Source organism: Chiloscyllium punctatum, chromosome 36 (genome assembly GCF_047496795.1).
Source record: "Chiloscyllium punctatum isolate Juve2018m chromosome 36, sChiPun1.3, whole genome shotgun sequence".
Taxonomy (NCBI): domain Eukaryota; kingdom Metazoa; phylum Chordata; class Chondrichthyes; order Orectolobiformes; family Hemiscylliidae; genus Chiloscyllium; species Chiloscyllium punctatum.
In genome coordinates this window covers 17,711,325-17,736,598 of record NC_092774.1, presented here as the reverse complement: position 1 = coordinate 17,736,598, position 25,274 = coordinate 17,711,325, and the positions used below count along the sequence as shown (strand labels likewise).

At 57.8% G+C, this 25,274-nt stretch overlaps 1 protein-coding gene across 2 annotated transcripts in view; it reads right to left on the bottom strand.

The window, feature by feature from the left end:
* Nucleotides 1-24,340, bottom strand: part of LOC140460836 (von Willebrand factor A domain-containing protein 5A-like) — a 58,852-nt gene extending 34,512 nt beyond the window's left edge. The window contains exons 1-8 of one of the 2 annotated variants that reach the window (XM_072555501.1): nucleotides 24,102-24,340; nucleotides 19,149-19,324; nucleotides 10,727-10,815; nucleotides 8,859-9,003; nucleotides 7,138-7,217; nucleotides 5,479-5,593; nucleotides 2,830-2,988; nucleotides 1,138-1,241 (exon numbers count right to left, since the gene is read on the bottom strand). In XM_072555501.1, coding sequence (XP_072411602.1) covers nucleotides 1,138-1,241; nucleotides 2,830-2,988; nucleotides 5,479-5,593; nucleotides 7,138-7,217; nucleotides 8,859-9,003; nucleotides 10,727-10,815; nucleotides 19,149-19,324; nucleotides 24,102-24,156 — 923 coding nt within the window. In that variant the 5' untranslated portion in view covers nucleotides 24,157-24,340. Of the gene's footprint in view, nucleotides 1-1,137; nucleotides 1,242-2,829; nucleotides 2,989-5,478; nucleotides 5,594-7,137; nucleotides 7,218-8,858; nucleotides 9,004-10,726; nucleotides 10,816-19,148; nucleotides 19,325-24,101 lie in introns of those variants that run through there. The other variant, XM_072555502.1, reaches the window with a different exon arrangement.
* Between the last annotated feature and the right edge of the window lie 934 nt (nucleotides 24,341-25,274).

Genomic DNA, 25,274 nt, shown 5'->3' with positions numbered 1-25,274 from the left:
ATACACACTGACAGACAGACACACAATTACAGATATACTCACACACACACACACACACACACAATTACAGACACTCACACACACAATTACAGATTTACACACACACACAATTACAGATATACACCAACAATTACAGATATACACCCACAATTACAGATACACACACACACCCACACAATTACAGATATACACGCAGACACACACACAATTACGGATATACACACACAGACAGACACACAATTACAGATATACTCTCACACACACACACACACAGACACCCACACAGACAGACACACAATTACAGATATACACACACACACACACAATTCCAGATACACACACACACACACACACACAATTACAGAGACACACAATTACAGACACACACACAATTACAGATATATATGCACACACAATTACAGACACACACACACAATTATAGACACACACACACAATTATAGACACACACACACAATTATAGACACACACAATTACAGATACAGACACAATTACAGATATACACACACACACACACACACACACAATTACAGACACACAACTACAGACAGACACACAGACACACAATTGCAGAGACACACAGGCACACAATTACAGAGACACACAATTACAGAGAGAGAGAGACACACACACAATTACAGACACACACACACACACAATTACAGACACACACACACACACAATTACAGACACACACACACACACACAATTACAGACACACAGACACAATTACAGACACACAGACACAATTACAGAGATACACACACACATGCAATTACAGAGATACACACACACATAATTACAGAGACACACAACTACAGAGAGATACACGTAGGCCGAACTCCACCATCCGGCGCGTCGCGGTTAGAAGCCGGAACATACCTTGGGTCTCTGGACCAAAACGGTCCAGCGATAACACCACTCGGCCCATCCCCCCACCCCCCCCCAACCCCTCAGAACTCAAGGGCAGGTCAGCACAGCTCTGTCAGGGGAGGATCACCCCGTTCACCCCTTTATCCTACTGTCGCGATCCTGGTATTGGGATACCGCGCTGAGAGAGAATTCCCAGATTTGGGATCGGGGCGATGATAATGCAGCAGTGAGCTGCGGAGAGTTACCTGACCGAATCCTGTGGCTGTAGTTTGAACCTGATGCTGTTCTGGAAGAGCTCCTCTCCCAGGGAATATTTCAGGGACATCTCGGCTTCCAGGCTGGGGTCAACCTGAGGGAGGGGAGGGGCATGTGTTACATCGTGGGGGCAAGGAACGTCACATTTTACTGCACAGTCCCTGCCTCCCCCAGCCCCAGGACACCCCCACCGCCCCTGCCTCCCCAGCCCAGGGAACCCCAGACACACTGAATATCAACACAGAGTTCAAAACCTTCACCCTACAAAAAGGATACGCACAGGAAGAGACTCCCCCTTTAACGGGGGTCCCCCGAGGGAGAGACTCCCCCTTTAACGGGGGGTCCTTAACGGGGGGTCCCCCGAGGGAGAGACTCCCCCTTTAACGGGGGTCCCCGAGGGAGAGACTCCCCCTTTAACGGGGGTCCGTGAGGGAGAGACTCCCCCTTTAACGGGGGTCCCCCGAGGGAGAGACTCCCCCTTTAACGGGGGTCCGTGAGGGAGAGACTCCCCCTTTAACGGGGGTCCCCGAGGGAGAGACTCCCCCTTTAAGGGGGTCCCTGAGGGAGAGACTCCCCCTTTAACGGGGGTCCGTGAGGGAGAGACTCCCCCTTTAACGGGGGTCCGTGAGGGAGAGACTCTCCCTTTAACGGGGGTCCGTGAGGGAGAGACTCCCCCTTTAACGGGGGGTCCCCGAGGGAGAGACTCCCCCTTTAACGGGGGTCCCCGAGGGAGAGACTCCCCCTTTAAGGGGGTCCCTGAGGGAGAGACTCCCCCTTTAACGGGGGTCCGTGAGGGAGAGACTCCCCCTTTGACGGGGGTCCCTGAGGGAGAGACTCTCCCTTTAACGGGGGTCCCCCGAGGGAGAGACTCCCCCTCTAACGGGGGTCCCCCGAGGGAGAGACTCCCCCTTTGACGGGGGTCCCTGAGGGAGAGACTCCCCCTTTAACGGGGGTCCCCCGAGGGAGAGACTCCCCCTTTGACGGGGGGTCCGTGAGGGAGAGACTCCCCCTTTGACGGGGGTCCCCGAGGGAGAGACTCCCCCTTTAACGGGGGTCCCTGAGGGAGAGACTCCCCCTTTAACGGGGGTCCCCGAGGGAGAGACTCCCCCTTTAACGGGGGGTCCCCGAGGGAGAGACTCCCCCTTTAACGGGGGTCCGTGAGGGAGAGACTCCCCCTTTAACGGGGGGTCCCCGAGGGAGAGACTCCCCCTTTGACGGGGGTCCCTGAGGGAGAGACTCCCCCTTTAACGGGGGTCCCCCGAGGGAGAGACTCCCCCTTTAACGGGGGTCCCCGAGGGAGAGACTCCCCCTTTAACGGGGGGTCCCCGAGGGAGAGACTCCCCCTTTAATGGGGGTCCGTGAGGGAGAGACTCCCCCTTTAACGGGGGTCCCCGAGGGAGAGACTCCCCCTTTAACGGGGGTCCCCGAGGGAGAGACTCCCCCTTTAACGGGGGTCCCCGAGGGAGAGACTCCCCCTTTAACGGGGGTCCCCGAGGGAGAGACTCCCCCTTTAACGGGGGTCCCCGAGGGAGAGACTCCCCCTTTAACGGGGGTCCCCATGGGAGAGACTCCCCCTTTAACGGGGGATCCCTGACGGAGAGACTGTGAAGTTTATTCCCTGCACGTTGTTGGTCCTGGGGACCCGTGAGGCCTGGTGGTAAATCCTGCCGGTGATTCCTCACCTCGCCCTTCAGCTGGGCGTAGACGATGGACCGCTGACCGTTGAAGATGACAGTGGGCAGCTGTGATAGGAGGGCCGCCTCCACTCCGGACGGCAGCTCCCAGCCAATGGTCAGGTCAGACACGGCCGGCTGAAGTGCAAACTTCAAACTCTGCAGAACCTGGCGGCGACAAGGTCAACGGGTCAGGGGTTTCATCAGTGCTTTCCACCCCTCACAACACCTCCAGCTCAAACGTGAGGAGCTGGCGTTATGCCCCCCCACCCCCCACCTCCACCCCCTCCCCCCCCCCCACCTCCACCTCCACCCCCACCCCCGCCACCATCTTCCCCGCGTCTGCTGGGTTTCCTCCGGGTGCCCCGGTTTCCTCCCACAGTCCAAAGATGCACAGGTTAGGGTGGATTGGCCGTACTAAATTACCCATAGTGCCCAGGGATGTGCAGGTTAGGGTGGATTGGCCGTGCTAAATTACCCATAGTGCCCAGGGATGTGCAGGTTAGGGTGGATTGGCCGTGCTAAATTACCCATAGTGCCCAGGGATGTGCAGGTTAGGGTGGATTGGCCGTGCTAAATTACCCATAGTGCCCAGGGATGTGCAGGTTAGGGTGGATTGGCCGTGCTAAATTACCCATAGTGCCCAGGGATGTGTAGGTTAGGGTGGATTGGCCGTGCTAAATTACCCATAGTGCCCAGGGATGTGTAGGTTAGGGTGGATTGGCCGTGCTAAATTACCCATAGTGCCCAGGGATGTGCAGGTTAGGGTGGATTGGCCGTGCTAAATTACCCATAGTGCCCAGGGATGTGCAGGTTAGGGTGGATTGGCCGTGCTAAATTACCCATAGTGCCCAGGGATGTGCAGGTTAGGGTGGATTGGCCGTGCTAAATTACCCATAGTGCCCAGGGATGTGCAGGTTAGGGTGGATTGGCCGTGCTAAATTACCCATAGTGCCCAGGGATGTGCAGGTTAGGGTGGATTGGCCATGCTAAATTACCCATAGTGCCCAGGGATGTGCAGATTAGGGTGGATTGGCCGTGCTAAATTACCCATAGTGCCCAGGGACGTGCAGGTTAGGGTGGATTGGCTGTGCTAAATTACCCATAGTGCCCAGGGATGTGCAGGTTAGGGTGGATTGGCCGTGCTAAATTACCCATAGTGCCCAGGAACGTGCAGGTTAGGGTGGATTCACTAAGGCACATTTACCCCCAGTCAGTCAGTGTCGGGGGTTTTGGGGGGAATTACACCCCAGTGTCGGGGTGATTGAGGGAATTACCCCCCAGTCAGTGTCGGGGTATTTGGGGGAATTACCCCCAGTCAGTGTCGGGGTATTTGGGGGAATTACCCCCCAGTCAGTGTCGGGGTGTTTGGGGGGATTACCCCCCAGTCAGTGTCGCGGTTTGGGGGGAATTACCCCCCAGTCAGTGTCGGGGTGTTTGGGGGAATTACCCCCCAGTCAGTGTCGGGGTGTTTGGGGGAATTACCCCCCAGTCAGTGTCGGGGCGTTTGGGGGAATTACCCCCCCAGTCAGTGTCAGGGTGTTTGGGGGAATTACCCCCCTGTCAGTGTCGGGGTGTTTGGGGGGAATTACCCCCCAGTCAGTGTCGGGGTGTTTGGGGGAATTACCCCCCAGTCAGTGTCAGGGTGTTTGGGGGGAATTACCCCCCAGTCAGTGTCGGGGTGTTTGGGGGAATTACCCCCCCAGTCAGTGTCGGGGTGTTTGGGGGAATTACCCCCCAGTCAGTGTCGGGGTGTTTGGGGGAATTACCCCCCAGTCAGTGTCGGGGTGTTTGGGGGAATTACCCCCCAGTCAGTGTCGGGGCGTTTGGGGGAATTACCCCCCAGTCAGTGTCGGGGTGTTTGGGGGAATTACCCCCCCAGTCAGTGTCAGGGTGTTTGGGGGAATTACCCCCCTGTCAGTGTCGGGGTGTTTGGGGGGAATTACCCCCCAGTCAGTGTCGGGGTGTTTGGGGGAATTACCCCCCCAGTCAGTGTCAGGGTGTTTGGGGGAATTACCCCCCTGTCAGTGTCAGGGTGTTTGGGGGGGAATTACCCCCCTGTCAGTGTCGGGGTGTTTGGGGGGGAATTACCCCCCAGTCAGTGTCGGGGTGTTTGGGGGGAATTACCCCCCCAGTCAATGTTGGGGTGTTTGGGGGAATTACCCCCCAGTCAGTGTCGGGGTGTTTGGGGGAATTACCCCCAGTCAGTGTCGGGGCGTTTGGGGGAATTACCCCCCAGTCAGTGTCGGGGTGTTTGGGGGAATTACCCCCCCAGTCAGTGTCAGGGTGTTTGGGGGAATTACCCCCCAGTCAGTGTCGGGGTGTTTGGGGGAATTACCCCCCCAGTCAGTGTCAGGGTGTTTGGGGGAATTACCCCCCAGTCAATGTTGGGGTGTTTGGGGGGAATTACCCCCCAGTCAGTGTCGGGGCGTTTGGGGGAATTACCCCCAGTCAGTGTCGGGGTGTTTGGGGGAATTACCCCCAGTCAGTGTCGGGGTGTTTGGGGGAATTACCCCCCCCCCCAGTCAGTGTCGTGGTTTGGGGAGTTACTCCCCGTCACTGTCTGAGCTCAGGGGTTAAGCCCCAGCTCCTCTGCGCTCCCCCCCCCCCCCCCCCCGACCCGGTCAGCTCCGATCACCCCTGACCTGACCCACCTACCTTTGGCTGCATCCTCTCCTTACCGGTGATGAACTCGGCGTTCCCAGAGGTCGCCTTGGCGATGCCTTTGATCAGCTGCGTCGAGGCCCCCTGCCCGATCCCGAAGGAGAAGCACCTGGACCGAGGGAGGGAGGGAGGGAGGGAGGGAACAGCTCGGATTACTGGGAGCAGCAGGGCCAGGGCGGGAGGGGCGCGGCAGGGCACAACAGAATCGATGGGCTGAGCGGTCTCACTGGCCAGTTCCATCGACTTCATCGAGGGGTTGGCTGCTGAAGTCGGGCCTGAAGGGTAAAGATCTGTGCATTGCCAGTTTGTACACAGTCCCATTCATCATCGCGGCTCAGTGGTTAGCGCCGCTGCCTCGTAGCGCCAAGGACCCAGGTTCAATCCCCACCCTCGGGGGTGACTCTCTGTGTGCAGTTTGCCCATTCTCCCCCCAGTGTCCGCGTGGGTTTCAACCGGGTGCTTCAGTTTCCTCCCACAGTCCAAATATGTGCAAGTTAGAGTAGGTTAGCCATGCTAAATTACCCATAGTGCCCAGGGATGTGCAGGTTAGGGTGGATTGGCCATGCTAAATTACCCATAGTGCCCAGGGATGTGCAGGTTAGGGTGGGATTGGCCATGCTAAATTACCCATAGTGCCCAGGGACGTGCAGGTTAGGGTGGATTGGCCGTGCTAAATTACCCATAGTGCCCAGGGATGTGCAGGTTAGGGTGGGATTGGCCATGCTAAATTACCCATAGTGCACAGGGATGTGCAGGTTAGAGTGGATCAGCCATGCTAAATTACCCATAGTGCCCAGGGATGTGCAGGTTAGGGGGGATTGGCCGTGCTAAATTACCCACAGTGCCCAGGGATGTACAGGTTAGGGTGGATTGGCCGTGCTAAATTACCCATAGTGCCCAGGGATGTGTAGGTTAGGGTGGATTGGCCGTGCTAAATTACCCATAGTGCCCAGGGATGTACAGGTTAGGGTGGATTGGCCGTGCTAAATTACCCATAGTGCCCAGGGATGTGCAGGTTAGGGGGGATTGGCCGTGCTAAATTACCCACAGTGCCCAGGGACGTGCAGGCTACGTGGGTTAGCCCTGGAAAATGCAGAGCTCGGGCGATGGTGGGCTGTTGCGGGTCTGGGTGGGCCGAATGGCTGCTTTCCGCAGTGCAGGGACTCCCCAGTCCAGTGGTCGAGCCACAGCAAAGCGAAGATTACAGCCGACGAGGCGTCTCGTTGGTGTGTTGCCCGACTGCCATTGTGGACAAGCAGCCAACAGTGGGAGGACAGTCGGACCAATGGGCTCGGAACGTCTGGTGACCTGGTGCCGTTGGCCGAGGGCTAAAGATCAGCCCTTTGGAGGGGTGCGGGAACAAGATGTCTACCCTGGAGCACGAGGGCGTGGGGGGGGGGGGGGGGGGGGGTGGAGGTGAGCATTCCAGTGAGGCCAAGGATGGCAAGGTAAGGAAGACATTTTGGAAGGCTGAGGGATGGTCATGCCATGTTCGTCACCACGAAACGGACACTCAGAGAGTCGCACCCGGTCCCCCCGGGGTGTGCCCGTCTCAGGGGGGGGCACGGACCGCGTCCAAAACCACCCCCCACCCCCCCCCCCCCCCTCAGCACGCCCACAGACAGAAAGGCCCGAGACCCTGGCTCCTGTTACCTGTGACTGTGGGCGTTCTTCTGAACCTCGTCAATCACCATCTTGGTGTTGGACACCTCTCCGTCAGTGAAAACGAAGAGCTGGAAGAACGGAGGAATTAGTGGGCGGGTGAGAGAGATGTCACCGTCTCAGAGCAGCACACAGGGCTGCTCACTCACTCACTCACTCTCTCACTCACTCACTCTCACTCTCTCATTCGAGGGAGATCACTGCCGGTTTAACCCAGAGGGTGATCCCACCTCAGCGCAGAGGTGGCGAAGGTGGCACTTTTCACGGTGACCTCAGCTGGCGTTGCCGGTCACTCAGTATCACACACCCGCCGTCCAGCCAACTGAGCTAACCGTCAACTATCTCTGTGCGGGAGAGTGAAGGTGAAGGTGTGTGAGTGGCTGAGGGAGTGAGAGGCAGTGTGTGAGTCTGTGTAGGGGTGTGTAGGTGTGTGTGTGTGTATGTGTAGGTGTGTGTAGGTGTCTGTATAGGTGTCTGTATAGGTGTGTGTGTATAGGCGTGTGTGTAGGTGTGTGTAGGTGTGTGTATAGAGGTGTGTGTGTAGGTGTGTGTGTGTGTGTGTATAGAGGCGTGTGTGTAGGTGTGTGTGTGTGTCTATAGAGGTGTGTGTGTAGGTGTGTGTGTGTATAGGTGTGTGTGTGTATAGGTGTGTGTGTGTCTATAGAGGTGTGTGTAGGTGTGTGTGTGTGTGTGTGTGTGTGTATAGGTGTGTGTGTAGTATGTGTGTGTGTGTGTGTGTAGGTGTGTAGGTGTGTGTGTGTGTGTGTGTATAGAGGTGTGTGTGTAGGTCTATAGAGGTGTGTGTGTGTGTATAGGTGTGTGTGTAGTATGTGTGTGTGTGTGTGTGTGTGTAGGTGTGTGTGTGTGTGTTGTGTATAGGTGTGTAGGTGTGTGTGTGTGTGTATGTATATATATATATATATATATATGTGGCACGCGCGCCAGAGAGAGAGCATGTCTGTATGCACGAGAGTGTGTGTGTCTGTGTGTGTGAGACTGTCTGTGTGTGTGTGCGCACGCGCGCGCTCGGTCTGGGTGACATTAAAAAAGACGCAAGCGTGTCTCAGTGGTTAGCACTGCACCCTCACAGCACCAGGGACCCAGGTTCGAGTCGAGCCTCGGGCACCTCCCTGTGTGGAGTTTGCACGTTCTCCCTGTGTCTGTGTGGGTTTCCTCCGGGTGCTCCGGTTTCCTCCCACACTCCAAAGACGAGCTCAGAGTGGATTGGCCGTGTTAAATTACCCATAGTGCCCAGGGATGTGCAGGTTAGGGCGGATTGGCCGTGCTAAATTACCCATAGTGCCCAGGGATGTACAGGTTAGGGTGGATTGGCTATGCTAAATTACCCATAGTGCCCAGGGATGTGCAGACTAGCGTGGATTGGCCGTGCAAATGACCCATAGCATCCGGGGGTGGGCAGACTGGGAGGGTGAGCTATGGGAAATGCAAGGTTTTAGGGATGGGGTAGTACGGTGGGTCTGACTGGGATGAGTTGGTGTGGACTCGACGGACCGAATGGCCTGCTTCCCACACTGCAGGGACTCTACGACACTCCGCCCACGCTGGGTCCTGGCCAGAGAGCACGGTGGGCTTCAGCTCACGGCTGGGAGCAGGCTGTGGGCATCATCCGAAGGCTGGGAGGCCACACTGAAGTGCATTCTGGGTATTACCCGGGAGGGCTCCTGGCACATTCACCCTCACCCTTTGCCTACCTGCCGTGGGTGGGATGCCTTACAAGGCTTGCTGTAAATGGCACGGAGGGGTTCGAGGATCTCTGTGCCACCCATGTCTGCCGATATACCATCCAACGTCGCCAGGGCAGCCTTCATTGACTGCTGATTGTACTCGATGCTCTCACTGCAGGGAGATGGATGAGATCAGATTCCCGTCAGGATGGAAACAGGCCCTTCGGCCCAACTAAATCCACGCCCGCCCTGTGCCGAATAACCTGCCCAGGACCATTCCCCTACATTGACACTTGACTAGTGCAGCTACACATCCCTGGGCACTATGGGTAATTTAGCACGGCCAATCCACCCTAACCTGCACATCCCTGGGGCACTATGGGTAATTTAGCACGGCCAATCCACCCTAACCTGCACATCCCTGGGCACTATGGGTAATTTAGCACGGCCAATCCACCCTAACCTGCACATCCCTGGGGCACTGTGGGTAATTTAGCATGGTCAATCCACCCTGACCTACACATCCCTGGGCACTATGGGTAATTTAGCACGGCCAATCCACCCTAACCTGCACATCCCTGGGCACTATGGGTAATTTAGCACGGCCAATCCACCCTAACCTGCACATCCCTGGGCACTATGGGTAATTTAGCACGGCCAATCCACCCTAACCTGCACATCCCTGGGCACTATGGGTAATTTAGCACGGCCAATCCACCCTAACCTGCACATCCCTGGGGCACTATGGGTAATTTTGCATGGCCCAACCAGCTGAACCTGCACATTGTTTGGATTGGGGGAGGAAAACAGAGCACCCGGAGGAAACCCATGCAGAAACGGTGGTGGGGGAGTGGAGAATGGGCAAACCCCAGACAGGGCAGTCGCACTGAGGCTGGAATTGAACCGGGGTCCCTTGCGCCGTGATGATATCTCCTGAGTGTAGTCAATGCTCACACCACAGTGAGATAGCGGGCGGGAGGGAGATAGCAGGAGGGGAGAGAGAGCGGGAGGGGAGAGAGAGCGGGAGGGGAGAGAGAGCGGGAGGGGAGAGAGAGCGGGAGGGGAGAGAGAGCGGGAGGGGAGAGAGAGCGGGAGGGGAGAGAGAGCGGGAGGGGAGAGAGAGCGGGAGGGGAGAGAGAGCGGGAGGGGAGAGAGAGCGGGAGGGGAGAGAGAGCGGGAGGGGAGAGAGAGCAGGAGGGGAGTGAGAGCGGGAGGGGAGTGAGAGCGGGAGGGGAGAGAGAGCGGGAGGGGAGAGAGAGCGGGAGGGGAGAGAGAGCGGGAGGGGAGAGAGAGCAGGAGGGGAGAGAGAGCGAGCGGGAGAGGGAGAGAGCGAGGGAGGGAGGGAGGGAGGGAGGGAGAGAGCGAGGGAGGGAGAGAGCGAGGGAGGGAGGGAGGGAGAGAGCGAGGGAGGGAGGGAGGGAGAGAGCGAGGGAGGGAGGGAGGGAGGGAGAGAGGGAGAGAGCGAGGGAGGGAGGGAGGGAGGGAGGAAGGGATGGAGGGAGGGAGCGAGCGAGGGAGGGAGCGAGTGAGCGAGGGAGGGAGCGAGCGAGGGAGGGAGCGAGCGAGGGAGGGAGCGAGCGAGGGAGGGAGTGAGCGAGGGAGGGAGAGAGAGAGCGAGGGAGAGGGAGGGAGGGAGGGAGGGCGCAGAAGAGAGAGTGAGAGAGTGAGGGCGAGCACATCTTAGACAGGCAGTGGGACACAGACACATCGAATCGGCCCAACCTCCACCCGAGCCAGCACACCCCACAGCCTCAGCCAAGAGGTAGGCAGCATCCTTGGCAATACATCAACGGCCAGGCGCTGGCAGCTCTCCCCGCTACACCCCCCGCCAAGCCTCCCGAGACCCACGCTGCGTTTCCAAATGCCGCCGCCCCACCAGAAAAACGCCCACTTACGGGAAGAAGGAATTAAAGCTTCTCCCGAATCTGTAGATGTTGAAGTAACATCCCAAGGGCAAGCTCTTCAGGAGGAGGAGTAAGGTCTCCTGAGGGGGAGAAACAGACAAACAGGCTGACTCGACACTGACCCTGTACAGTCACACAGTCAGTAACCCTTCCCCTGCTGACTCGACACTGACCCTGTACAGTCACACAGTCAGTAACCCTTCCCCCGCTGACTCGACACTGACCCTGTACAGTCACACAGTCAGTAACCCTTCCCCTGCTGACTCAACACTGACCCTGTACAGTCACACAGTCAGTAATCCTTCCCCAGTTGACTCAACACTGACCCTGTACAATCACACAGTCAGTAATCCTTCCCCCGCTGACTCGACACTGACCCTGTACAGTCACACAGTCAGTAACCCTTCCCCTGCAGAATAAACACTGACCCTGTACAGTCACACAGTCAGTAATCCTTCCCCAGTTGACTCAACACTGACCCTGTACAATCACACAGTCAGTAATCCTTCCCCCGCTGACTCGACACTGACCCTGTACAGTCACACAGTCAGTAACCCTTCCGCTGCTGACTCAACACTGACCCTGTACAGTCACACAGTCAGTAACCCTTCCCCTGCTGACTCAACACTGACCCTGTACAGTCACACAGTCAGTAACCCTTCCCCTGCTGACTCAACACTGACCCTGTACAGTCACACAGTCTGTAACCCTTCCCCCTGCTGAATAAACCCTGACCCTGTACAGTCACACAGTCAGTAATCCTTCCCCTGCTGAATAAACACTGACCCTGTACAGTCACACAGTCAGTAACCCTTCCCCTGCTGAATAAACACTGACCCTGTACAGTCACACAGTCAGTAACCCTTCCCCTGCTGAATAAACCCTGACCCTGTACAGTCATACAGTCAGTAATCCTTCCCCTGCTGAATAAACACTGACCCTGTACAGTCACACAGTCAGTAACCCTTCCCCTGCTGAATAAACCCTGACCCTGTACAGTCACACAGTCAGTAACCCTTCCCCCGCTGACTCGACACTGACCCTGTACAGTCACACAGTCAGTAACCCTTCCCCTGCTGACTCAACACTGACCCTGTACAGTCACACAGTCAGTAATCCTTCCCCAGTTGACTCAACACTGACCCTGTACAATCACACAGTCAGTAATCCTTACCCCGCTGACTCGACACTGACCCTGTACAGTCACACAGTCAGTAACCCTTCCCCTGCTGAATAAACACTGACCCTGTACAGTCACACAGTCAGTAACCTGTACCCTGCTGAATAAACACTGACCCTGTACAGTCACACAGTCAGTAACCCTTCCCCTGCTGAATAAACACTGACCCTGTACAGTCACACAGTCAGTAACCCTTCCCCTGCTGAATAAACACTGACCCTGTACAGTCACACAGTCAGTAATCCTTCCCCTGCTGAATACACACTGACCCTGTACAGTCACACAGTCAGTAACCCTTCCCCTGCTGACTCAACACTGACCCTGTACAGTCACACAGTCAGTAACCCTTCCCCTGCTGAATAAACACTGACCCTGTACAGTCACACAGTCAGTAATCCTTCCCCTGCTGACTCAACACTGACCCTGTACAGTCACACAGTCAGTAATCCTTCACCTGCTGACTCAACACTGACCCTGTACAGTCACACAGTCAGTAACCCTTCCCCTGCTGACTCAACACTGACCCTGTACAGTCACACAGTCAGTAATCCTTCCCCTGCTGAATACACACTGACCCTGTACAGTCACACAGTCAGTAACCCTTCCCCTGCTGAATAAACACTGACCCTGTACAGTCACACAGTCAGTAACCCTTCCCCTGCTGAATAAACACTGACCCTGTACAGTCACACAGTCAGTAATCCTTCCCCTGCTGACTCAACACTGACCCTGTACAGTCACACAGTCAGTAATCCTTCCCCTGCTGACTCAACACTGACCCTGTACAGTCACACAGTCAGTAACCCTTCCCCAGCTGAATAAACACTGACCCTGTACAGTCACACAGTCAGTAACCCTTCCCCAGCTGACTCAACACTGACCTTGTACAGTCACACAGTCAGTAACCCTTCCCCAGCTGAATAAACACTGACCCTGTACAGTCACACAGTCAGTAACCCTTCCCCAGCTGAATAAACACTGACCCTGTACAGTCACACAGTCAGTAACCCTTCCCCAGCTGACTCATCACTGACCCTGTACAGTCACACAGTCAGTAACCCTTCCCCAGCTGAATAAACACTGACCCTGTACAGTCACACAGTCAGTAACCCTTCCCCTGCTGACTCAACACTGACCCTGTACAGTCACACAGTCAGTAACCCTTCCCCCTGCTGAATAAACACTGACCCTGTACAGTCACACAGTCAGTAATCCTTCCCATGCCGAATAAACACTAACCCTGTACAGTCACACAGTCAGTAACCCTTCCCCTGCTGAATAAACACTGACCCTGTACAGTCACACAGTCAGTAATCCATCCCCTGCTGAATAAACACCGACCCTGTACAGTCACACAGTCAGGAACCCTTCCCCTGCTGACTCAACACTGACCCTGTACAGTCACACAGTCAGTAACCCTTCCCCTGCTGAATAACCCCTGACCCTGTACAGTCACACAGTCAGTAATCCTTCCCCTGCTGACTCAACACTGACCCTGTACAGTCACACAGTCAGTAATCCTTCCCCTGCTGAATAAACCCTGACCCTGTACAGTCACACAGTCAGTAACCCTTCCCCCTGCTGAATAAGCCCTGACCCTGTACAGTCACACAGTCAGTAACCCTTCCCCTGCTGAATCAACAGTGACCCTGTACAGTCTCATAGTCAGTAATCCTTCCCCTGCTGACTCAACACTGACCCTGTACAGTCACACAGTCAGTAATCCTTCCCCTGCTGAATACACACTGACCCTGTACAGTCACACAGTCAGTAACCCTTCCCCTGCTGACTCAACACTGACCCTGTACAGTCACACAGTCAGTAACCCTTCCCCTGCTGAATAAACACTGACCCTGTACAGTCACACAGTCAGTAACCCTTCCCCTGCTGACTCAACACTGACCCTGTACAGTCACACAGTCAGTAACCCTTCCCCTGCTGACTCAACACTGACCCTGTACAGTCACACAGTCAGTAACCCTTCCCCTGCTGACTCAACACTGACCCTGTACAGTCACACAGTCAGTAACCCTTCCCCTGCTGACTCAACACTGACCCTGTACAGTCACACAGTCAGTAATACTTCCCCTGCTGAATAAACCCTGACCCTGTACAGTCACACAGTCAGTAAACCTTCCCCTGCTGAATAAACACTGACCCTGTACAGTCACACAGTCAGTAACCCTTCCCCCTGCTGAATAAACCCTGACCCTGTACAGTCACACAGTCAGTAACCCTTCCCCTGCTGACTCAACACTGACCCTGGACAGTCACACAGTCAGTAACCCTTCCCCTGCTGACTCAACATTGACCCTGTACAGTCACACAGTCGGTAATCCTTCCCCTGCTGAATACACACTGACCCTGTACAGTCACACAGTCAGTAACCCTTCCCCTGCTGAATAAACCCTGACCCTGTACAGTCACACAGTCAGTAACCCTTCCCCTGCTGAATAAACACTGACCCTGTACAGTCACACAGTCAGTAACCCTTCCCCTGCTGAATAAACACTGACCCTGTACAGTCACACAGTCAGTAACCCTTCCCCTGCTGAATAAACACTGACCCTGTACAGTCACACAGTCAGTAATCCTTCCCCTGCTGAATACACACTGACCCTGTACAGTCACACAGTCAGTAACCCTTCCCCTGCTGAATAAACACTGACCCTGTACAGTCACACAGTCAGTAATCCTTCCCCTGCTGAATAAACACTGACCCTGTACAGTCACACAGTCAGTAATCCTTCCCCAGTTGACTCAACACTGACCCTGTACAGTCACACAGTCAGTAACCCTTCCCCTGCTGAATAAACCCTGACCCTGTACAGTCACACAGTCAGTAATCCTTCCCCTGCTGAATACACACTGACCCTGTACAGTCACACAGTCAGTAATCCTTCCCCTGCTGACTCAACACTGACCCTGTACAGTCACACAGTCAGTAACCCTTCCCCAGCTGAATAAACACTGACCCTGTACAGTCACACAGTCAGTAACCCTTCCCCAGCTGACTCAACACTGACCCTGTACAGTCACACAGTCAGTAACCCTTCCCCAGCTGAATAAACACTGACCCTGTACAGTCACACAGTCAGTAACCCTTCCCCTGCTGACTCAACACTGACCCTGTACAGTCACACAGTCAGTAACCCTTCCCCCTGCTGAATAAACACTGACCCTGTACAGTCACACAGTCAGTAATCCATCCCCCGCTGACTCAACACTGATCCTGTACAGTCACACAGTCAGTAATCCATCCCCTGCTGAATAAACACCGACCCTGTACAGTCACACAGTCAGGAACCCTTCCCCTGCTGACTCAACACTGACCCTGTACAGTCACACAGTCAGTAACCCTTCCCCTGCTGAATAACCCCTGACCCTGTACAGTCACACAGTCAGTAATCCTTCCCCTGCTGACTCAACACTGACCCTGTACAGTCACACAGTCAGTAATCCTTCCCCTGCTGAATAAACCCTGACCCTGTACAGTCACACAGTCAGTAACCCTTCCCCCTGCTGAATAAACCCTGACCCTGTACAGTCACACAGTCAGTAACCCTTCCCCTGCTGAATCAACACTGACCCTGTACAGTCTCATAGTCAGTAATCCTTCCCCTGCTGACTCAACACTGACCCTGTACAGTCACACAGTCAGTAATCCTTCCCCTGCTGAATACACACTGACCCTGTACAGTCACACAGTCAGTAACCCTTCCCCTGCTGACTCAACACTGACCCTGTACAGTCACACAGTCAGTAACCCTTCCCCTGCTGAATAAACACTGACCCTGTACAGTCACACAGTCAGTAATCCATCCCCTGCTGAATCAACACTGACCCTGTACAGTCACACAGTCAGTAACCCTTCCCCTGCTGACTCAACACTGACCCTGTACAGTCACACAGTCAGTAACCCTTCCCCTGCTGACTCAACACTGACCCTGTACAGTCACACAGTCAGTAATACTTCCCCTGCTGAATAAGCCCTGACCCTGTACAGTCACACAGTCAGTAATCCTTCCCCTGCTGAATAAACACTGAACCTGTACAGTCACACAGTCAGTAACCCTTCCCCCTGCTGAATAAACCCTGACCCTGTACAGTCACACAGTCAGTAACCCTTCCCCTGCTGACTCAACACTGACCCTGGACAGTCACACAGTCAGTAACCCTTCCCCTGCTGACTCAACATTGTGTGACTGTACAGGGTCAATGTTGAGTCAGCAGGGGAAGGGTTACTGACTGTGTGACTGTCCAGGGTCAGTCAGTAATCCTTCCCCTGCTGAATACACACTGACCCTGTACAGTCACACAGTCAGTAACCCTTCCCCTGCTGAATAAACCCTGACCCTGTACAGTCACACAGTCAGTAATCCTTCCCCTGCTGAATAACCCGTGACCCTGTACAGTCACACAGTCAGTAACCCTTCCCCTGCTGAATACACACTGACCCTGTACAGTCTCACAGTCAGTAATCCTTCCCCTGATGACTCAACACTGACCATGAACAGTCACACAGTCAGTAACCCTTCCCCTGCTGACTCAACACTGACCCTGTACAGTCACACAGTCAGTAACCCTTCCCCTGCTGACTCAACACTGACCCTGTACAGTCACACAGTCAGTAACCCTTCCCCTGCTGACTCAACACTGACCCTGTACAGTCACACAGTCAGTAATCCTTCCCCTGCTGAATAAACCCTGACCCTGTACAGTCACACAGTCAGTAACCCTTCCCCTGCTGACTCAACACTGACCCTGTACAGTCACACAGTCAGTAACCCGTACCCTGCTGACTCAACATTGACCCTGTACAGTCACACAGTCAGTTCCCTTCCCCTGCTGAATAAACACTGACCCTGTACAGTCACACAGTCAGTAATCCTTCCCCTGCTGACTCAACACTGATCCTGTACAGTCACACAGTCAGTAACCCTTCCCCTGCTGACTCAACACTGACCCTGTACAGTCACACAGTCAGTAACCCTTCCCCTGCTGACTCAACACTGACCCTGTACAGTCACACAGTCAGTAACCCTTCCCCTGCTGACTCAACACTGACCCTGTACAGTCACACAGTCAGTAATCCTTCCCCTGCTGAATAAACCCTGACCCTGTACAGTCACACAGTCAGTAATCCTTCCCCTGCTGAATAAACACTGACCCTGTACAGTCACACAGTCAGTAATCCTTCCCCTGCTGAATACACACTGACCCTGTACAGTCACACAGTCAGTAACCCTTCCCCTGCTGACTCAACACTGACCCTGTACAGTCACACAGTCAGTAACCCTTCCCCTGCTGAATACACACTGACCCTGTACAGTCACACAGTCAGTAACCCTTCCCCTGCTGACTCAACACTGACCCTGTACAGTCACACAGTCAGTAACCCTTCCCCTGCTGAATAAACACTGACCCTGTACAGTCACACAGTCAGTAATCCATCCCCTGCTGAATCAACACTGACCCTGTACAGTCACACAGTCAGTAACCCTTCCCCTGCTGACTCAACACTGACCCTGTACAGTCACACAGTCAGTAACCCTTCCCCTGCTGACTCAACACTGACCCTGTACAGTCACACAGTCAGTAATACTTCCCCTGCTGAATAAACCCTGACCCTGTACAGTCACACAGATGTAATCCTTCCCCTGCTGAATAAACCCTGACCCTGTACAGTCACACAGTCAGTAACCCTTCCCCTGCTGACTCAACACTGACCCTGTACAGTCACACAGTCAGTAACCCTTCCCCTGCTGACTCAACACTGACCCTGGACAGTCACACAGTCAGTAACCCTTCCCCTGCTGACTCAACATTGACCCTGTACAGTCACACAGTCAGTAATCCTTCCCCTGCTGAATACACACTGACCCTGTACAGTCACACAGTCAGTAACCCTTCCCCTGCTGAATAAACCCTGACCCTGTACAGTCACACAGTCAGTAATCCTTCCCCTGCTGAATAACCCGTGACCCTGTACAGTCACACAGTCAGTAACCCTTCCCCTGCTGAATAAACACTGACCCTGTACAGTCTCACAGTCAGTAATCCTTCCCCTGATGACTCAACACTGACCATGTACAGTCACACAGTCAGTAACCCTTCCCCTGCTGACTCAACACTGACCCTGTACAGTCACACAGTCAGTAATCCTTCCCCTGCTGAATAAACCCTGACCCTGTACAGTCACACAGTCAGTAACCCTTCCCCTGCTGACTCAACACTGACCCTGTACAGTCACACAGTCAGTAACCCGTACCCTGCTGACTCAACATTGACCCTGTACAGTCACACAGTCAGTAACCCTTCCCCTGCTGAATAAACCCTGACCCTGTACAGTCACACAGTCAGTAACCCTTCCCCTGCTTAATAAACCCTGACCCTGTACAGTCACACAGTCAGTAACCCTTCCCCTGCTGAATAAACCCTGACCCTGTACAGTCACACAGTCAGTAACCCTTCCCCTGCTGAATAAACCCTGACCCTGTACAGTCACACAGTCAGTAACCCTTCCCCTGCTGACTCAACCCTGACCCTGTACAGTCACACAGTCAGTTCCCTTCCCCTGCTGAATAAACACTGACCCTGTACAGTCACACAGTCAGTAATCCTTCCCCTGCTGACTCAACACTGATCCTGTACAGTCACGCAGTCAGTAACCCTTACCCTGCTGAATAACCCCTGACCCTGTACAGTCACACAGTCAGTAACCCTTACCCTGCTGAATAACCCCTGACCCTGTACAGTCACACAGTCAGTAACCCTTCCCCTGCTGAATAACCCCTGACCCTGTACAGTCACACATTTGGGCACCTTGCACTCCAGGAGGTACAATCTGAAGTAAAGGGTCGTTCCCTGCCTGGTTTGAAGGCTGTCGTTAATCTGAAGATGTCAGTCAGCCTTGGCGCCCGGTCTGTCTGTGCCTCAGAAACGATGACAGGATATCCGTAAACCTGGCAAAGGTGCTCCGTTCGCACCGTGCGGTCATGAAGGCCGTGCGCTGGGATGGCCAGTTTCCCAGCATGCTGTGCTCCCTCAGTGAGGGCGCTGGCACATGGCTTCTGAGTCACATGGCCTCTGGGAGGCCTCAAGGAGACATCAGTCCCTGTCTGGAGTTTGGAAAACCCCATGATTCCCAATCAATCCGGCTCCCTACTCCTCACGACAATTATCCTGACCGGATTGAGTCTGTGGCAGCTCCCCTCACACCCAGCCGCTTACCTGGGCACTTTGGACTCGGGTGGGCCCACCGCCCGAATAGTCCTCAGACATTGGGCAGGCCATACTTCCGGAACAGTCCATCAGGAAAATGAACTCCCCAGATGAAAGCTGGGAAGGTTTCTCAGGAAAAGCGGGATAGATGCTGACCATGACAATGGGGTCTCCCATCAGGGTTCCTGAAATATGACCAGAGAGAGTCAGGCTGACCCCAATCCAATCCCAGCGCCAACTCCCACTCTAACCCCCCACTCCCCCCCTGGCCTGTCCCCCAATCCCAGCCCCACCCTGACCCACACTCTCGCCCCACTAACGTCCCCCAATCCCAGCCCCTCCCTGACCCACACCCTTCCCCCGTCCCGTATCCCAATCCCAGTCCCACCCTGACCCACAATCTCACCTCCCCGTCCCCCAATCCCAGCCCCACCCTGACCCCACACTCTCCCCACGTCCCGTGTCCCAATCCCAACCCCACCCTGACCCACACTCTCCCCCCGTCCCACGCCCCAATCCCAGCCCCACCCTGACCCACAATCTCACCTCCCCATCCCCCAATCCCAGCCCCACACTCTTTCCCCCCCCCCCACCAGCCTCCAATCCCAACCCCACCCTGACCCACACTCTCTCCCCGTCCCGTCCCCCAATCCCAACCCCACCCTGACCCACACTCTCTCCCTGTCCCGTCCCCCAATCCCAGCCCCACCCTGACCCACACTCTCCCCCCACCGTGCCCCAATCCCAGCCCCACACTCTTCCCCCCCCCCAGCCTCCAATCCCAACCCCACCCTGACCCCCACTCCCAACACCATCCTGACCTGTACTCTCCCCCCCGTCCCCCAATCCCAACCCCACCCTGACCCCCATTCTACCCCCATCCCATCCCCCAATCCCAGCCCCACCCTGACCCACACTCTCCCCCCGCCGTCCCCCAATCCCAGCCCCACCCTGACCCACACACTCCCCCCACCGTCCCCCAATCCCAGCCCCACACTCTTCCCCCCACCCCCCCACCCCAGCCTCCAATCCCAACCCCAACCTGACCCACACTCTGCACCCCCGCCCCCCCCGCCGGGTCTCAATCCCAACTCCAATCCCAACCCCACCCTGACCCCCACTCTACCCCTATCCCATCCCCCAATACCGTGCCCACCCTGACCCTCACTCTACCCCCGTCCCATCCCCCTATCCCAACCCCACCCTGACCCCCACTCTCATCCCGTCCCCCAATCCCGTCCCCACCCTGACCCGCACTCTCCCCCCGTCCCCCAATCCCGTCCACATCCTGACCCCCACTCTCATCCCGTCCCCCAATCCCGTCCCCACCCTGACCCCCACTCTCCACCCGTCCCCCAATCCCGTCCCCACCCTGACCCCCACTCTCATCCCGTCCCCCAATCCCGTCCCCACCCTGACCCCCACTCTCATCCCGTCCCCCAATCCCGTCCCCACCCTGACCCGCACTCTCCCCCCGTCCCCCAATCCCGTCCACATCCTGACCCCCACTCCCGTCCCGTCGCCCAATCCCAACCCCAACCTGACCCCCCACTCTCGAGACCTCCCCACCCTGACCCCCACTCTCCCCGCCCCGCCCCATCCCCCCTGTCCCCATCCCCCCACCCTCCCCCGTCCCGTCCCCCCACCCTGACCCCCACTCTCCCTGTCCCGTCACTGTCCCATCCCCCCACCCTGACCCCCTCTCTCCCCGCCCCCCCACCCTGACCCCCTCTCTCCCCGTCCCCCCACCCTGACCCCCACTCTCCCGTCACTGTCCCATCCCCCCACCCTGACCCCCTCTTTCCCAGTCCCCGTCCCGTCCCCCCCACCCTGACCCCCACTCTCCCCGACCTGTCCCCCCACTCTCCCCGTCCCCGACCCGTCCCCCCCACCCTGACCCCCACTCTCCCCGACCCGTCCCCCCACTCTCCCCGTCCCCGACCCGTCCCCCCACCCTGACCCCCACTCTCCCCGCCCCCCCACCCCACCCTGACCCCCTCTCTCCCTGTCCCCCGACCCGTCCGCCCACCCTGACCCCCACTCTCCCCGCCCCCCCCACCCTGACCCGCTCTCTCCCTGTCCCCGACCCGTCCCCCCACCCTGACCCCCACTCTCCCCGTCCCCGTACCGCCCCCCACCCTGACCCCCTCTCTCCCTGTCCCCGTCCCGTCCCCCCCACCCTGACCCCCTCTCTCCCTGTCCCCGACCCGTCCCCCCACCCTAACCCCCACTCTCCAAGCCCCCCCACCCTGACCCCCACTCTCCCCGCCCCCCCACCCTGACCCGCTCTCCTCCCTGTCCCCCGTCCTGTCCCCCCACCCTGACCCCCTCTCTCCCTGTCCCCGTCCCGTCCCCCCACCCTGACCCCCACTCTCCCCGTCCCCGTCCTGTCCCCCCCACCCTGACCCCCTCTCTCCCCCGTCCCCGTCCTGTCCACCCACCCTGACCCCCTCTCTCCCCGTCCCCGTCCCCGTCCCCCCACCCTGACCCCCACTCTCCCCGTCCCCGTCCTGTCCCCCCACCCTGACCCCCTCTCCCCCCGTCCCCCCACCCTGACCCCCACTCTCCCCGTCCCCGTCCCGTACCCCCACCCTGACCCCCCACACTCCCCCGTCACTGTCCTGTCCCCCCACCCTGACCCCCACCTCCCCCGTCCCCGTCCCGTACCCGCACCCTGACCCCCCACTCACCCCGTCCCCGACCCATACCCCCACCCTGACCCCCACACTCCCCCGTCACTCTCCCCGTCCCCCCACCCTGACCCCCTCTCTCCCCGTCCCCCCCACCCTGACCCCCACTCACCCCGTCCCCGTCCCATACCCCCACCCTGACCCCCACACTCCCCGTCACTGTCCTGTCCCCCCCACCCTGACCCCCACTCTCCCCGTCCCCGTCCCGTACCCCCACCCTGACCCCCACACTCCCCGTCACTGTCCTGTCCCCCCACCCTGACCCCCACTCACCCCGTCACTGTCCCGTACCCCCCACCCTGACCCCCACACTCCCCGTCACTGTCCTGTCCCCCCACCCTGACCCCCTCTCTCCCCGTCCCCGTCCCGTCCCCCCCACCCTGACCCCCACTCTCCCCGTCCCCCCACCCTGACCCCCACTCTCCCCGTCCCCCCACCCTGACCCCCTCTCTCCCCGTCACTGTCCCGTCCACCCACCCTGACCCCCACACTCCCCATCACTGTCCCGTCCCCCCACCCTGACCCCCACTCTCCCCGTCCCCGGACCCGTACCCCCACCCTGACCCCCTCTCTCCCCGTCACTGTCCCGTCCCCCCACCCTGACCCCCACTCTCCCCGTCCCCCCCACCCTGACCCCCACACTCCCCGTCACTGTCCGTCCACCCACCCTGACCCCCACACTCCCCGTCACTGTCCCGTACCCCCACCCTGACCCCCACTCTCCCCGTCACTGTCCCGTCCCCCCACCCTGACCCCACACTCCCCGTCACTGTCCCGTACCCCCACCCCTGACCCCCACACTCCCCGTCACTGTCCCGTACCCCCACCCTGACCCCCACTCTCCCCGTCACTGTCCGTACCCCCACCCTGACCCCCACACTCCCCGTCACTGTCCTGTCCCCCCACCCTGACCCCCACTCACCCCGTCACTGTCCCTTACCCCCACCCTGACCCCCACACTCCCCGTCACTGTCCTGTCCCCCCACCCTGAACCCCACACTCCCCGTCACTGTCCCGTACCCCCACCCTGACCCCCACTCTCCCCGTCACTGTCCCGTACCCCCACCCTGACCCCCACTCACCCCGTCACTGTCCTGTCCCCCCACCCTGACCCCCACTCTCCCCGTCACTGTCCTGTCCCCCCACCCTGACCCCCACTCTCCCCGTCACTGTCCCGTCCCCGCACCCTGACCCCCACTCTCCCTGTCCCCCCCACCCTGAACCCAAACTCCCCGTCACTGTCCCGTCCCCCCACCCTGACCCTCACTCTCCCCGTCACTGTCCCGTCCCCCCACCCTGACCCCCACTCTCCCTGTCCCCCCACCCTGACCCCCACACTCCCCGTCACTGTCCCGTCCCCCCACCCTGACCCCCCACTCTCCCCGTCACTGTCCCGTCCCCCCACCCTGACCCCCACTCTCCTGTCCCCCCACCCTGACCCCCACACTCCCCGTCACTGTCCCGTACTCCCACCCTGACCCCCCACTCACCCCGTCACTGTCCCGTCCCCCCACCCTGACCCCACACATCCCCGTCACTGTCCCGTCCCCCCACCCTGACCCCCACTCTCCCCGTCACTGTCCTGTCCCCCCACCCTGACCCCCCTCTCTCCCGTCACTGTCCCGTCCCCCCACCCTGACCCCCACTCTCCCCGTCACTGTCCCGTACCCCACCCTGACCCCCACACTCCCCGTCCCCCGTCCCGTCCCCCCACCCTGACCCCCACACTCCCCGTCCCCCCACCCTGACCCCCTCTCTCCCCGTCCCCGTCCTGTCCCCCCACCCTGACCCCCTCTCTCCCCGTCACTGTCCCGTCCCCCACCCCTGACCCCCACACTCCCCGTCACTGTCCCGTTCCCCCACCCTGACCCCCACACTCCCCGTCACTGTCCCGTCCCCCCCACCCTGACCCCCACACTCCCCGTCACTGTCCCGTACCCCCCACCCTGATCCCCACTCACCCCCGTCCCCGTCCTGTCCCCCCACCCTGACCCCCCTCTCTCCCCGTCCCCGTCCTGTCCCCCCCACCCTGACCCCCTCTCTCCCCGTCCCCGTCCTGTCCCCCCACCCTGACCCCCCTCTCTCCCCGTCCCCGTCCTGTCCCCCCCACCCTGACCCCCTCTCTCCCCGTCCCCGTCCCGTCCCCCCCACCCCCCCACTTTGATCCACACTCTCCCTCCATCCCGGCCCACAATCCAAGTCCGACCCTGTCTCACGTTCACTCTCCCTTGATGACAGGCACCATACCAATCCATGGTTATGACAGTGTTACCGTGCCCTGCAGGACTCCACCCCGGCCTCAACCACGGCACTCGGTGTGTGAACATCCTTATAATATATCAGCAGCTCCACATCCTTATCAAATCGGTGTGCGTCTGTCAGAGATGTCTGAAAGGATCGAGAAAAATCAATCAGATACAGGCCAGAAAAAACCAGTCAGTGAACAGATATCTCCCTGAGGGAGAGAGAGGGGACTGAGAGACACCAGTCAGTGTACAGATATCTCCCTGAGAGAGAGAGGGGGGACTGAGAGACACCAGTCAGTGTACAGATATCTCCCTGAGGGAGAGAGGGGACTGAGAGACACCAGTCAGGGTACAGATATCACCCTGAGAGAGAGGGGACTGAGAGACACCAGTCAGTGTACAGATATCTCCCTGAGAGAGAGAGGGGGGACTGAGAGACACCAGTCAGTGTACAGATATCTCCCTGAGGGAGAGAGGGGACTGAGAGACACCAGTCAGTGTACAGATATCTCCCTGAGAGAGAGAGGGGGGACTGAGAGACACCAGTCAGTGTACAGATATCTCCCTGAGGGAGAGGGGACTGAGAGACACCAGTCAGTGTACAGATATCTCCCTGAGGGAGGGGACTGAGAGACACCAGTCAGTGTACAGATATCTCCCTGAGAGAGAGAGGGGACTGAGAGACACCAGTCAGTGTACAGATATCTCCCTGAGAGAGGGGACTGAGAGACACCAGTCAGTGTACAGATATCTCCCTGAGAGAGAGAGGGGACTGAGAGACAACAGTCAGTGTACAGATATCTCCTGAGAGAGGGGACTGAGAGACACCAGTCAGTGCACAGATATCTCCCTGAGGGAGAGGGGGGGGACTGAGAGACACCAGTCAGTGTACAGATATCTCCCTGAGAGAGAGAGGGGGGACTGAGAGACACCAGTCAGTGTACAGATATCTCCCTGAGAGAGAGAGGGGGGACTGAGAGACACCAGTCAGTGTACAGATATCTCCCTGAGGGAGAGGGGACTGAGAGACACCAGTCAGTGTACAGATATCTCCCTGAGGGAGGGGACTGAGAGACACCAGTCAGTGTACAGATATCTCCCTGAGAGAGAGAGGGGACTGAGAGACACCAGTCAGTGTACAGATATCTCCCTGAGAGAGGGGACTGAGAGACACCAGTCAGTGTACAGATATCTCCCTG